The sequence below is a fragment of the Marmota marmota genome, unplaced genomic scaffold (assembly GCF_001458135.2).
Source record: "Marmota marmota marmota unplaced genomic scaffold, marMar, whole genome shotgun sequence".
Classification (NCBI taxonomy): Eukaryota; Metazoa; Chordata; class Mammalia; order Rodentia; family Sciuridae; genus Marmota; species Marmota marmota.
The window spans coordinates 57,947,741-57,961,774 of NW_025999968.1; the positions used below are offsets into that span (position 1 = coordinate 57,947,741).

General features: G+C 53.3%; 1 protein-coding gene across 7 annotated transcripts in view; it reads right to left on the reverse strand.

Moving 5' to 3' along the window:
- Erg (ETS transcription factor ERG) overlaps positions 1-14,034 on the reverse strand; it is a 155,144-nt gene that overhangs the window by 43,154 nt on the left and 97,956 nt on the right. For all 7 annotated transcript variants that reach the window (XM_048803681.1, XM_048803683.1, XM_048803682.1 and 4 more), the window contains exon 2: positions 8,881-9,098. In XM_048803681.1, coding sequence (XP_048659638.1) covers positions 8,881-9,098 — 218 coding nt within the window. The remainder of the gene's footprint in view (positions 1-8,880; positions 9,099-14,034) is intronic.

The following is a 14,034-nucleotide window of genomic DNA, read 5'->3' on the forward strand; positions in this document are numbered from 1 at the left end:
TCCTACTGCACGCTCATGTAGGGAAGCCAGCTGACGCTCACCATCATCCGTCCCAGCCTGTGACTGTTTGGTAGAACGCCACATGCTCTCCTTGGGGTCTTGGGTTGTTTCATGATAAGAAGGCATCTGTGTGGAACTGCGTGGGGGACAGGTAAAGGCGTCTTTCGCAGCTCCGCCCAAAGGCCAGGGTCACTTGCTGGAGAGCACAGCAGGAGGCTGGCAGAGACGGACACCCAGGCCTGGCGCAGACCAGATCCAAAGCCTCCCTCTGCAGGTGGCCTTCTTCACCAGGACCCTGAGGCTGGGGCTTGGTCCTCATCAGCCCAGCAGAGTGTGGATGAGAGTCCCTCACCACAAAAGGTATTTTGGATGCCAGACAAGGAGGGGATTGTCTGCAAGCTCCGGAGTAATTTGTGGGCCTGTTTTATTTCTGAATCTGAGGCAGTGGAAAAGCTGCTTCAGACCCCAAGGCCCGAGCGGCGGGTGGGGCTGGGCAGTGATTCATGCACAACTCGGCACCAGTGGAACCCTAGATGCTCGTCTTCACCGCTGCGTGTTATGTTTGCCTTTTCTGAACGTTCTCTACACCTGGAATCCCTGCCTCTCCCCAACAGTCCTGCTCCTTCCCCCTTCTCCAGAGCAGTTGAAGACAAAATTAATCAAACACTCCCCCTCTCCCGCTCACCAACAGTCGGTCCTTTGTCTCTGACAGGGGCTTGAGGTCTCCCTGAGAGAGTTTTATTATTTGAGTGTTTATTTCTCTTAACAGCTAGAAATGGAAATCAGCAACCATGCCACATTGAGATGGTGAAAACTGGGGGGAAGCCCACCATTTGGGGACTCAGTGTTTGGAAACAGAATATTCTGTAATAAGGTCTCTATAAGCCACATCTTTTCATTTTGCAGAGAAGAAAGCACTAAGGAGCCACGAGGGGGCTTCGGGTTTTTGTTTTAGGAACAGGCTGTGCAAATTGTGGCTACAGAAAATGCCAAAGCAGTCCCCCTGTGCCACTGACAGCACCCACCATAATCCGGGGTTTCCTTCCATCTACCCTGTGTGTTCCCCTTGTTCACAAAACAGTGCCCGTACCCTTGACCTCCTGGAGATCAGAGAGGGTAATACTGAGGAAGGCACTGGACATGTCTCCTCCAGACAGGGCGGCAGCAGTCCTGCCCAAGTCCCAAACCTGCCCTCTCTCAAGCCATGTCCCGTTCTGCAGGGGATGGACCTCTGCAGGGACTTGAGGCCCTTTACGAGGAGGCCAAGCTACTACTAACTGACCAAGATGTGTGTCCACACTGAAGGCACCAGGAGGCGCCCTCGGGTGGCTGGGTCACAAAGTGGAACCCTCGTGAATGGACCAGTGCCTTGGCAAAGGAAGAGTCCAGTGTCCCTCCTGTCATGTGAGGATGCAGCCAGAAGCCGCCCTCCAGGAAGCAGGGGGCAGGTCCTCACCAGACACCAATTTGTCTGTGCCCTGGGGGTGGGCTTCCCAGCCCCTGGAACCAGGGAAGATACGTTTCTGTTTCTTCTGAGCCACCCAGTGTGGGGTGTCTTCGTCACAGCAGTCTGTGTCCTCCAAGGCACTTGCTGTGACAGTAGCTGGTTTGAAAGTCTCCAATGCTGCGCTGCCCACAGCTCGGAGGGTGGCCCAGCCTAATTAGGAGGCATCTTTTATGGCGATCCAAGCCAGAGCCCTGAGGCAGAAGGAGCAAAAGCAATTAGAGCTGTGAGTTCCACCGGCTTAAAATAACGCACAAAGCGCCATAGAAAAGCTAGAAAGCAGCCACCCTGCCCAGCCCAGTGGGCCAAAGCAACCAGGCCCCAGCCGCCTGGAGACCAAACACCCACACAATGGGAGTGTGATGAGAGGCGGAGCCCTGCAGTGACTGCATTCTGGGTGCAGCAGGAGGATGGAGCGCCATTTCCAACACCGAGACAGGTGGCGTGTCAACGGTCACCACCCGAAACACAATCTTATCTCACTTTTAATTCCAGCCCAATGCGCATTCCTGAAGGCCACTAAAGTGTCAAGACTGCGGGTCCCTTGCCACACTTAGTATTTTTAACACAGGACTCTGTCTGGAGAACCCGGAGAAGTGGACATAAAGGTGGGCACGGGTAGGCGATGTGCTGCGGCCAAGTACAGCAAGCCGAAAGTCAACGCTCTAAAAATCCACAACGTGCATTTTAACAACATTAATAAATAAATCAGAAATCAGAAAATTCACAGTCAGGATGCAGTGGATGCCTTTCAGAGGCGAGAGAGAGAAGCTCACTCCTTGTCCCCCACCTGGAGGACGTCCTGCAGTCCCTGCCAGCACAGAAGATGCCCCGCTGAACGAGGACGCTCGAGGCAGCCAGGAGCACAGGCCTGTGGTCGTGGGCCCGTGGCAGGGGGACCCGAGAAAGGTACAACAGCTCCTGGAAGCTCCGCGGTCTTTGACTGGAAAACAGGCCTCATCCCAACACCGCCATTCCTAGATGGGATGAGGCGGTGGGATGACGTCACAGCACGCGGTAGAAGTGCTGACTGACAGTGCCTCTCTGAGGCCGCCTCTCCTGCCCGTGGAGCCCATCACCCCTGGGCCCTGCTGTGGCCGGGCCCTGAGCATCTCTTCTTGGGCCTATCTCAGGACCTCAGGGGATCTGTTTGCCTGGGACGGACCACGGGCTTCTCCTGGCCTTTCACCACCGCAGCGACGCCAGGCTTGTCCAGTCAGCACCTCCCAGAGGAGGTCAGTGTGCGCAGGTGTCCAGGCTCCCAGGCCACTGGCCCCGGGGGCAGGTGATTGTCTTGGAAGGGGAAGGCTACCTGGTGCGCTGCAGGATGTCAACAGTCTCCTGGCCTCCATCCCCTGGGTGTCCCCATGGTACTCAAAAATGTCTGTGGACATCACCAAGTGCCACCTGGGGCAAAATGCCCCTGCTGAGATGCACGGTTTCCCTTGTTGAGACCCACTCAGCTCAAGCACCGAGGCAGGAGCACCCCCTCTCTACCTGGTGTTCCCAAGAGCCAATGGAGCCCCCAGTGTCTGGGCTGCTGCTGAAGGGGGGTCTGGTCCTTCCAGGGCTTGTCTGGGTCACACCTCTCAAGCCTCCAGCCCCCCCTAGCCTCCTGTCTTCCCCAGACCCTGTGTCCAGCTCAGCAGGAGAGCACCTGGGTTCTCTACTGGTTCAAATCACACGCAGATACATCACCTCCCCCAGCCTCCCTCACTGCCACTCTGTGGAGACCCCACGCCCCCCGCCTCAGCATCAACATAGAGCCAGGACACCCCACTGAATCTGAGTAACATCACATTCTTCCTTTGCTTGAAGCCCCCCCGCCATCCCCTGGGCTCCCCCTGCACAATAGTTTCCAGGCTTGCTCAGTGGGAGAGGCAAAGCCCCTCAGGTCACTATGGTCTCTATAAATTCATGTCCTATGACTCTGGCCCTTGGTCACTAAATACCACCATCTACATCTGCATCTAGACCTCCTTGCCCTCAAAGGGTGGCCACAGGGCCTGTAGCTGAGCATTCTCTTAGCCTGGAATATTCTTCTGTTGCTCAATCATGAGGCTTCTCCCTCAGCCTTTAGGACTAACGGATTGTCACTTTATCAGGGTGGCCCCCCTGGAGTGTCCTGCCTCACTTTTCCCCTAACCTGCTGTATATTTTAATAAGTTTTGAAAGGCATTCTTCCCCACAGAACTTAGCGAGTCAGCATTTTTTGAGCATTTCATGGCTATATCCCTAGAACAGTGGCTGTACAGAGTAGGTGCTCAATAAATGTTGGATGAATGAATGACTCTGTGCATAATCCCGTGTCTGAGGCCAAGATGGACCAATCAGGTAACCCCTTCCCGTCATCCCCGTCACGTTACAGATGCACTCTTTTAAGATAACACCTCCCAAGCACCTTGTTACCTGATCCTAGGCTGGAGTTCGGCGGTCACACAGGGTTCCCTGCCCAGATGGCATGGGGAACAGTGCCCAAGTAACATCATCTCTTGCTGCTCAGCTGGCAGAGTGCCCTGTGGAGAGGGTCAGAGGTGCTCCTCACTCAGGCAGACACTGTCCTGGGAATGAACCTGCCCTGCCTGCTGCGTCCCCCTGCCACTCCCTCAACAGGAAGCCAGCCCCGTGCAGGGCACGCTCCCGTTCCTCTTCCTGGATCCTGTAGCAGAGCAGAGCTTCCCCGACCCATGCATCTGATTCCCCTGGAGGGCTCATTAAAACACAGCCTTCTGGGCCCCACCCCAGGTCCCTTCAGATCCGGAAGGGGTCTGAGAGTCTGCACCAGGAACAAGCTCCCAGGTGTGGCCCTGGAACCCCACTTTGGGAATCAGCCCACCAAGCGAATCCTCACCCAACAGAATCAAGCGCTGACTGGCTCTGGGGGTTTTGGGGACTGGACAGTGGGTAGGACATGCAGCGTGGAGAACTAATTCATTAAGTTCTGACTGTTGGGAGCCTCAAGGTAGGCTGCAGGGAATTGACATCACCATGGAAAGATGCAGGTAAAGATGGAGGCCACCGTGGTGGGCTGGCCGGGCCAGGGATGCTCAGAGGAAGGCAGCCTGGCCTGCGGTTGTGCCCGCCTGTAATGGGAAGGCAGCTTTGGCGTGGACCTCGTCTGGGAGTGCGCTGCCTCCTGGCCTGTCTCACCAGCCTGCAGTGGCTTGAACCTTCGGAACCTCACAGCGAACTAAGGCAGCAGCAGGGACTTGGTGGAGGCCAAGCCTCCCAGGTTCCCTGAAGGACGCTGTGTACCGTGCCGGAAAGACAGCTGCTCTGAGTTCGGCCGCACATGCCCAGTTTCCCACTGTGTGAACACTGGAGCTTCTTTTAAATGAGGCTGGAGTAAGGGAAGGGACAGACAGGGACCCCTGAGACTGCCAAATGTATCCTGTGTCTACACAACTTGCAATCAGGTCCATGCCTGTAGGAATCCTGCCGTGCAATCCTGTGGTGGCCAAGCCAAACCCACAGCGGCTCCTCTGTTGGCTCACAAAGCATGGTTCCTTTCTCTCCAGTTTTTCTTTTATTATTTTTTACAGAAATGCTATTACAATGGCGAAAGATCTCACTCTACCGTGGGTATTTCACTTCAGGAGCCTGTAAGCACATTCGGGCTAAGGTTTGCAGCATTCTGCCTCTTGGTTCCAAACTGAGTCCCTCCTTCTTCTCAAAGCTCGTGGCCTTTTCCTCTGTGGGGGATGCACGGATGGGGACAGACAGAGGGCCGTGCCCTAAGACCCTAGATAAAAGCAGGTGGGTCCTGCTCTGGCCAGACAGGAGCTACAGAGAGGGCATTCCTCCCGTGGAGGCCTTCACAAAAGAAGAATGACACACACGCAGGTCACTACACACGTGTCCCAGCAGCACAACCCGAATCCCCCTTGCGCTTGGCTCCAAGAGGCACACTGCTACAGGAAAGCCCGTTGCACAGAAGCTCAGAGCAGGGGCAATTAGAAGTAGCTGCTGGAAGGACAAGGAGACAGGCTGGCCCCTTGGCACAGATGAAGGATGCAGAAGGTGGCGCGTGCGGGAGCTGCACCTCTGTTGGCGATGCTCATGTGGAGGGAGTCATGCTGCCCCAGGCATGCCAGCAGGAAGCCCCTTGGTGGCTGGCAGGCATCTCATGACCCCACCTCTAGCCCTGGCACCACAGACTGACCTCCTGATGCTCTGTGAGTCTCAGAGCCCAGAGATCCCTGGTGAACCATCAGTCTGATCCTGACTCCCCAACTACATCCTGTCCAGCCAGGTGGAGTATCTTCAATGTCAGGGAACTGGCCACCTCAGGGCATGCTATTTTGGAGATCTGAAAATAGAATGGTCCCATCACTGAGCAGCACGGACACCTGGTTGGTTGGTTTCTTGTGACAATGTGATTATGCTATAGCACACAGGGACTTAATCAAATGCTAATCTAGGTATGAAGATATTTGGTAAATGTGGCTAACATCTACTATCACTTAAGTTAATGAAAAAATTACCTTGAATAATGTGGGTTGGCCTCATCTAATCAATTGAAGGCCCACTGAGATAAACCTGAGGTTTCCCAGAAAAGCAATTCTGCCTCAAGACTGTGATGCAGGAATCCTGCTGAAGCCTCTAGTCTGTGTGCAGACTTCAGACTTGCCAGCCCTGCAGCTGCATGAGCCAATTCCTTAAAATAGAGCTCTTACAATATTCAAAGCTCCCACAGGTGCTGTTTTCCTGGACCCAACTGATACACTGGGTCAGACTCCACCACCTGCACAAGTCCAGAGGACACTGGGCTCGGCAAAGTCAGTCCTGAGCACTGAGCCTGTCTCTTGTGCAGAGAGGACCGACACCTGCCCACACTGCATCCCCAGAACGTTCCTGGGGCGGGGCATGCCGCCTCTTGGTTGCCTGGCTGACATGGGCACCGCCACTGGGTGTCAAGAGCGTACAAGGCTCTGGGGTGGAAGCTCGCAGCCTCCTTTCCTCCTGCCTGGCTGAGTCTTTCCGATGGGGAGGCACATGGACCTCACTCCAGGTGGAGGGAGCTTTCTCCACGGACAGCGCCTGCCAGGCTGGCGCCCCACTGGGTCAGGGACAGGAGCAGGAGGGTGTGGCTGTGCTCACTGGGCACCCACCTGCCCAACCCCATCACTAGCTTCTTCAAAAGCTGAACACCTACCGTGAGAGTATGAGCCAACCTGCAGCTCCAGGGCTGAGAGGGAGAGCTGAAAGGTGCCGTGCTCCCTGCAGGGAGCTTAGGCCCCAGAACACGACTTCCTGTCCCCAGAAGAGACCAGCACCTGTCTTGTCTCCCTCCTGAGCGAAGGTACATCCGGGAGCTTCCCTAGTTGCAGGGTGGGGGGCTGTGAGCCGCCCCAATGTGTTTCTTGGCCGGGGTCAAGTTACCTGTGCCTAGGCCCTGGGGTCACCACACAAGCCAGACAGGTTGCCCAGGCCTGACCAGGACGACGAGTGGACCTCAGCCACCAGCCCTGGGGCTCACGGGCGATGTCCAGGAGCTCCGTGCTCGGACTTCCCTGCACACAGCATGTTCATCTTATGCTGTTTTATCAACCCAGAAGTAGCACAAGAGAACAGAGGAACCCTTGTTTCTAAGACACTGTCCTCACCTTCTTGCTCCTTCTGCTCTTGGAGGCTGGCCCTGTGCAGACTGGCCTTCCTACACGTGGGCCCAGGCCACAGTCTAAACACCAGGACCAAGGCACGGCCATGCTCACTGCCAGGTCCTCTCCCTCTCCATCGCCACCCACTCTCTCCACGCACACCCACACAGGTGCACTCCCCACAGGTGGACATCAGCCTCCGAGGAGGAAAAGCGTTAGGGCCATATCTTGCTCTTGGTGTTCCCAACATGAGCACGTGGGGACGGGACCGTAGGACTCCTTCCAAAAGGGACTCGGCTCTGTCGCCATCTTAGTCCCACCCCCTCTTCTTCTGCATAAACATTTCTGCTTTCTGTAGAACTTGACTGCACTGAATTCTTTTAAGACTCAGAAAGTATAATGTTAATGATTTCAGAAGAAACAGTCTCTAACACATAGAATTTAGCACAAAAACATTTGCTCAAAGTTACTAACTTCCCATGACTCTGGTGTCCTGGACCCTCTGCCTGCCCTTTCTACCAAGGCCCTTTAGAAATGCTGGGACTGATCCCTCCTGGGGACCTGGGAGGAGCCCACCTCCGTTCTACCCACAGGGCTTGTCACAGCACATTCGTCACTTAAGTCACTCCCACCTTTCAGGAAGTACCAAGTGCACAGCAGACTTCTGGGAGCGCAGGCCGTGCTGACACCTCCTGCCTCCCCACGTGGAGCCTTCAGCCCTGGGCTGACATTCTCCGTGGGGCACTATGACCTGGTATGGCTGACCCTGCACCAGCGGTCAATGCCAAGGTCTCCAGGGCCCAGAAAGCCTGGCACTACACACACTGAACACTAAGACATACACAAAGTAACCAAGAGGACTTGCTACAGCGGTGGGCACTCAACACCCTGCTTCAGCCCAAATTCTGAGCCCCTTTAAATGGTACTTCTGGGTTATCTAGGAAATGCCCGGTCATCCATGTCCTCAGCCACCAGCTAGGGATAAGCATTCCTCGTGGGGCTGCTCGGCTGCTGGGCTTCTGGTATAAAAGTACCTTCACACAGCAGAGTGCTAGACAGTGGGAACCATTCTTAGGATGCTACGGAGAAGGGCAGATCAGGTGACTGTTAGAGGAAATCACCTTTCTTTGTTTTGAGATTTCATATTCTCTTCCCTGAACGTATCTGGGAAAGCATATTATAATGAGAGTTAATTGGACTTTTCAAATGTACATCCAAAGAAATGCTTCTGCGTGCTAGGGACAGGTGTGCACCAGATAACACAGTCTCAGTGACAGCTACGTGTTCATGACGAACTCAGGAAACAATCATGGGAGCCTGGCGTTAAGTGTGAGTTAAAAAGAGGAAAAACCAGCCTGTATGGGGAGGGGGAAGCAGCAGGGAAGGGTGAAGAGGGGTCAGGGCTGGCTGAGTAGACTCATCAGCTCAGTAAGGTGGCTTGGACATGGCCTGGCCACTAGCTGACACTTCCCTCCATCAAAGCGCAAGACATCATTGTTTTCCAAGTAATAAAAACTCAGAGATCAATTTTGCCACATGTGGACAAGGCCCCCTCCCCGAGAGCCCTCATGCCTGGGAAGGAGAACCGAACACCCCATCTTCAAAGGGAGTTTTTGGTTTTACAGCCTCTACCCCCAACATGAACCACTGCAGAGCACATTTTCTCCATGTCACCCAGTGTTACCGTTCAGTGGCCTCCCCGTCTCAGCAGTCTGTATAGAAGCGGGACAGGGGTGGGGAGAGGAGGTCGGGAGGACAGGCCAGCTCACTCCTTACCTTGAGCCGTTCACCTGGCTGGGGTTGCATTCCATCTTGATGGTGACCCTGGCCGGGGGTTGAGACAGCCAGTCCTGCTGAGGGACACGCGGGCTCATCTTGGATGTCTGGCCATAGTCACTGGAGGAGGATGCGGTCATCTCTGTCTTCGCCAGGTGTGGCGTTCCGTAGGCACACTCAAATAGCGACTGGTCCTCGCTCACGACGGACAATGCTTCCTGGAGGCCCAAAGAGACACAGATTCAGGACGCTGCCGAGGACAGTCGTCTAACGCTGCCGACTACAGAGTCATCTCAACGGGGAGACCACGTTTCAGGTAGTTTTTATGGTATCCACGTCTACCTTTCAGAAGGAAAAGCACCTGGGTTTGTTCCCGCCAGACTCTGCGGGTTGGCCTGGAGGCCTGGGAGGCAGGTCCCCACCACCCCAGGCTCGACTGCTGCAGAGCAGAGAGGACCACTTTAATCTGAACTCAAGGAAGTTGAATTTCAAAGGTCTTCGAAGACATTCAAGTGCGTGTGTCATTATCTGACAAATGCAATCTATAATTCAAGCAGACAGGGTACAGAACGGGCGTGAAGAGTAAAAAAGAAATGTAAAGGCGGACACCTAAGCATCTGGCAAAACTGCCCCATTCCCAAGAGATTTGGAGGAAGAAGTCCTTAGAAGAAGGGAGGGGAGGCGGGAGACCAAAGGACAGCTAGACAGAGGTACGGATTTTTCCACTCTACATTATTAGCTGGAATCGAGTTCCAAGTGGTGCTTCTATGATGGCAAACATCTGGATGATAAATGAACCAAAAAAAAAAAAAAAAAAAGAGAAAGAAGCTGTGAATTATCCAGATGCCTCCAAATACCAGGATGTTAAAATATCTGGATCAGTGAAAAGCTTTTTTCCCCTCTGTACTTTCTATTAATATCTTTGCTCTTCTGCATGATTTGATGAGAAGAAATAGAAATTTGTCATGGTTGGATCATTTTTCTGTGGTTTTGAGTCAAACAAGTGGTTAGTCCATGGCTGTGTTTATAGTCTACAGCCAAATCAGCAAAGGCAAATGTGATTTGGAATTTCAACTACTTGAATGATCTATCGCATGGCAACTGTGCAGAGCAATTGTGAGACAATCCAATTTGGGTTTCTATAACACACACAAAGAACCTCAGGAGAGGGCTCGTTTTTACCTCACCCCCTGGTGTCCTCGCCCTCCTATGGGCTCAAGGGAAGCAAACGTCAGTTTGGCCATATTTTTTAATGGAGCCTTGGAGGCAGCGGGGACTGGGAGACCTTCTCTCTCCCAGGATCCAGAAAGGCCCAAACCTGGGCTTAAATCAGCCGGCCAAGATCAAGCAGGGAGCTGTGTTATCATCTGCCCCGTCTGTCCCCCAGCCCCAGAACGCCCTTGTCCTGTGCGGGGGGGCTTGGGAAGCGTGTTTGAATTGGCTTCCTCCTCGCTCTTTGAGCTGACTGGGATACCCACCGGCAGCGGTGGCCTCCCTCAGCGGCCTTCCTGGGAGGGGAACCTCCCAGAGACATCAGAGCCATTCTGCTTACATAGCTGCCACCCTCCCTGCCTGTGCCCTGCCCCTTGCCCTCCACTGCCCAGGCCCCAGGCTTTCTGCCAGATCCCCAAGGACCTGACCCACGGCACCACGAGTTAGCCAGTAGGAAGAACCAGAAGGAGTGAGCTTGAGGGTCGGCTCCCAGAGCAGTGCCAGGTGCCTGTGCAGGGACACCACACCCTGACCCCACTGCAACCCCTGGAATCCCAGCCCTGTGACACCTCGAGGAAGACTGAGGTTCCAACAGGAAGACACGCTCTCCCCAAGACGGCTGTGCCAGCCAGAGCCAGGACCAGGCAGAGAAGAGGAGAGCAGGGAAAATACACCCCACACTCACACCACGCGCTGCAGGGACCCAGGAGACCCACGGCGAGGTGGTGGAGGGGCAAAGGGCAGCCTCGACGCTCGGGGAGCGACCTGCACCCCCTCTCTCTCCTGGTCACAGTGAGCGAATGAGGGCACCAGGGCTCAAGCTCACAGGCGCAGGGTTAAAAGTCAAATCGGCACCACAGACGAACGTAGTGGTCTTGCTGAGCAGTCAAGGCCAAAATGAGAGTTTCTTCTCCCTTCGCACAGCAGTGCTGAGCAGAGGGTCTACCAACTCCCAACAGAAAACAAGGCCGAGGCCGCGGCCTCTCCTCGGCGGGCGGCAGACCCAGGCAAGGCTGGAGGGAATAACACGCTATGTAATGTTAGCTTTGGCTCTCTGCTGACCAGAGGCATGAATGCATGTGTGATTTATGTCAGAAGTTGGCAAAAACAAGTCACATATACCAGCCAGGCAAAATTTTAAATTACAAATTAAAAATAAAAGGCCTTCAACAACAACAAGACAGGCAATAACTTTAAAATATTAGCACATCCGCCAGATAGAGTAAGAGATTCTTCTAAACAAAGTCACTGGCCAAATACTGTAGCACAGTATTGGGGGGCAGGGGGGACCAAAACATTCAAAGTAAGCCTAAGTGTGTGCTTGTGGGAAGGCCCTGTTCTCACGTCTGGCAAAGAGCCCGCTAAAGAAAGAAATCAAAGTTAATAGAGATGGATTAAGAGGGCAGAAAACCTTACAGGGGCTAGCAATGAAAAAGGCAAACTTCTCTTCTTTGAGAAGAATCTTAAAATTCTTCTCAAAATTGACATTGCATAAAAATGAGGGAGGCGATATAATTCAGAATTTTAAAGCCACCCTTCCATTGCTTTGCCTGACAAAAGGGGAAAGGTACTACCATCAAGGAGACTTCCAGATGAACACTTCAGAGAGGGTCAAATGGAGCCCACATTCTGACAGAAGGAAGAAATCAGAAAGCACAGCCCTGAAATGATTCTGAGTTCACAGAGGCTGCCCAGCACCCAGAATTAGCTGCAGCCTGAGAAAATGGAAGAAATGGACAGATTCACACACTCCCACCACCGGAGCCATTTTAATGGGGGGAGACAAAGAGAAGACGAAAGGGTCGTTTTCAGAAACCTGTTTCAACAACAATGACCACCAGAGTTAAGTGCTAACAAACCAAGCCGAGAGCCACGTCCCCCTGACTTGGCTAGATGGAGGTTTATCATCCACTTGTTAAGTCTGAATGGCCAAAGCCCCCATTGGCTCTCCCCACCAGCCAGCTCCAGGACTTCAAAGGGGAGCCGCTCCAGCCCAGCGGTATTACAACCAGAAAGGGGTGCAGAGCCTGGTAGTAACCAGGAACATGTGCTCCCAACTCCTGCAGGGAGTCCCTGCTGTGGCTGACCGCCCCTGCTCCCTACCTCTGTCACCTGGCCTGTCGCCTACCTGCCCACGACCTGCCCACCTGCCCAGGGCGTCTGCAGTCCCTAGTCAACAGGAATGTTCTTCTTTCAGAACCTGCAGCCAGCCACGGGGCTTAGGAACTGCAAAAACAGCCCAAACCCGACAGAAATGAGGCACAATAACCTAATATGCCAACTCCATGTTAGTGTAAAAAGACCTGAACTTTAGCCTGGTGTGTACCAGGGCGTGGGGGTATCTTTCTGCAGCTCCAGGAAAGTTGGGGGTAGCGGGATGTGGCAAGTGGCTGCCTCCCAAGCCCATTTTTTACGAACTTATGAGAAACACATAAATTCTAAGCGAATCGACCCCAAACAAAAGGCTCCGCTGTGTTAGAACCCCAGCGTTGATTGCTTCATTTGAGCACTAAGACGTCAGTACCATGTGAGCGCCATTCCTCCAGGGCTTGGTTATAGGACAACAGTCGGTTCGCATTCCTGGAGGGCAGAGGACTCAACTGGATTGTATTTCATACTGTAAGACTGAAGTGAGTGTCTACTTTCAAGTAAGTGAATTTAAGGAGAGCAAAGCATCCAAAACACTTAGATTAAAAAGAGAAACTTAAGCAGAAAAACCGAGTGGAACACAGTCCATGTGCACACTGACATTCCCAGCAGGAGTTCAGAGAGATCCCCATGCAATGGATCAGGGTTTTGTTAGGTTCTTAGGTTTCAAGTAAAATGTTAGAAAATCAGCATTTTGGCCCAAATTTGTTTCTAATTTGTGATCCCCAAGGCCCATAAAAATATTACATTGTTAATACAGAGAATCCATCATGCTTAAATTTGCCTGGAAACCTGGGAGTGGCCAAGTGTTGAAACTGAGAAAATCTTAACAAATGACCAGTTCTCCCCACCGCTGGGCAAGGAAGGGGCACCGAGGGAGGTGGTCTGTATGCGCTTTTCAAAAGTTAGCGAGATGGCCAGAGGGAGACTCGGAGAACTGGATTCCCAAGTCAGTCTTCCGTTTCCTTAAGTCTCATGTGCCTTAATTATTTGATAATAAGTAGAAAAACTATGTGGAACAAGCATTTTAAGATCATGGTTGTGCTTTAAAATACTGATCTTACAGAGGTGCTTGCTCTCCCAACACAGTGTGGAGACGTCTATATTTCTTCTCTGATGGCAAGCAATGTTCTCACCTGTGTCATCTTAAACTACAAGGAATGTCATCTTTTAACCCTTATAATAGTTTAAAAGGCCGTCGTCCCCCTGCCCACAGATGAGAGGGCAGGATTGGGAAGCGAAGCAGCATCACAGTGGGGGGAGGTGGAACAGCCATGTCTGGTGGAGTCCCCCTCCCCGGGCTGGCCACCAGCCCTGTCTGGGGTAATCAGAAGCAGGAAGGTGGACTATGGAATGCCTCACGGCTGACCTTCGATGCCCTGCCTTGTTGTGGCTGTGAACACAGGAGATGTGCTTTCTCAGGTAAGAGATGGAGCCAGCTAGAAAGAGATCAGCCGGTGGAGAAAAGGTGGAAGAAGAAAAGGGCCCAAGGCACAGAATCCCAGGATCTGGGCTGGATTCAAGGATCAGGGCCCTAAGTGGAGAGTGGAGGGTCTCCCGGAGCCCAGGAAGGAGCCTGCTAAGCCAGGCCTTCCTGAGCCTCAGGCCCCGGGTGCATGTAATCCCTGTGGAATGGTTCAGACCAACACACCTGCCTTGTGGTTGATCAAATTAATTATTCAGGCCCAAGGAGATGGCCACGTGTGGGATTCACAGCAGGTAGATGGCTGCCCTCTCTTAATGAATGATACACAGGAAAACAGGCAGGTAGGGAGACCATCTGTGAACACGCCA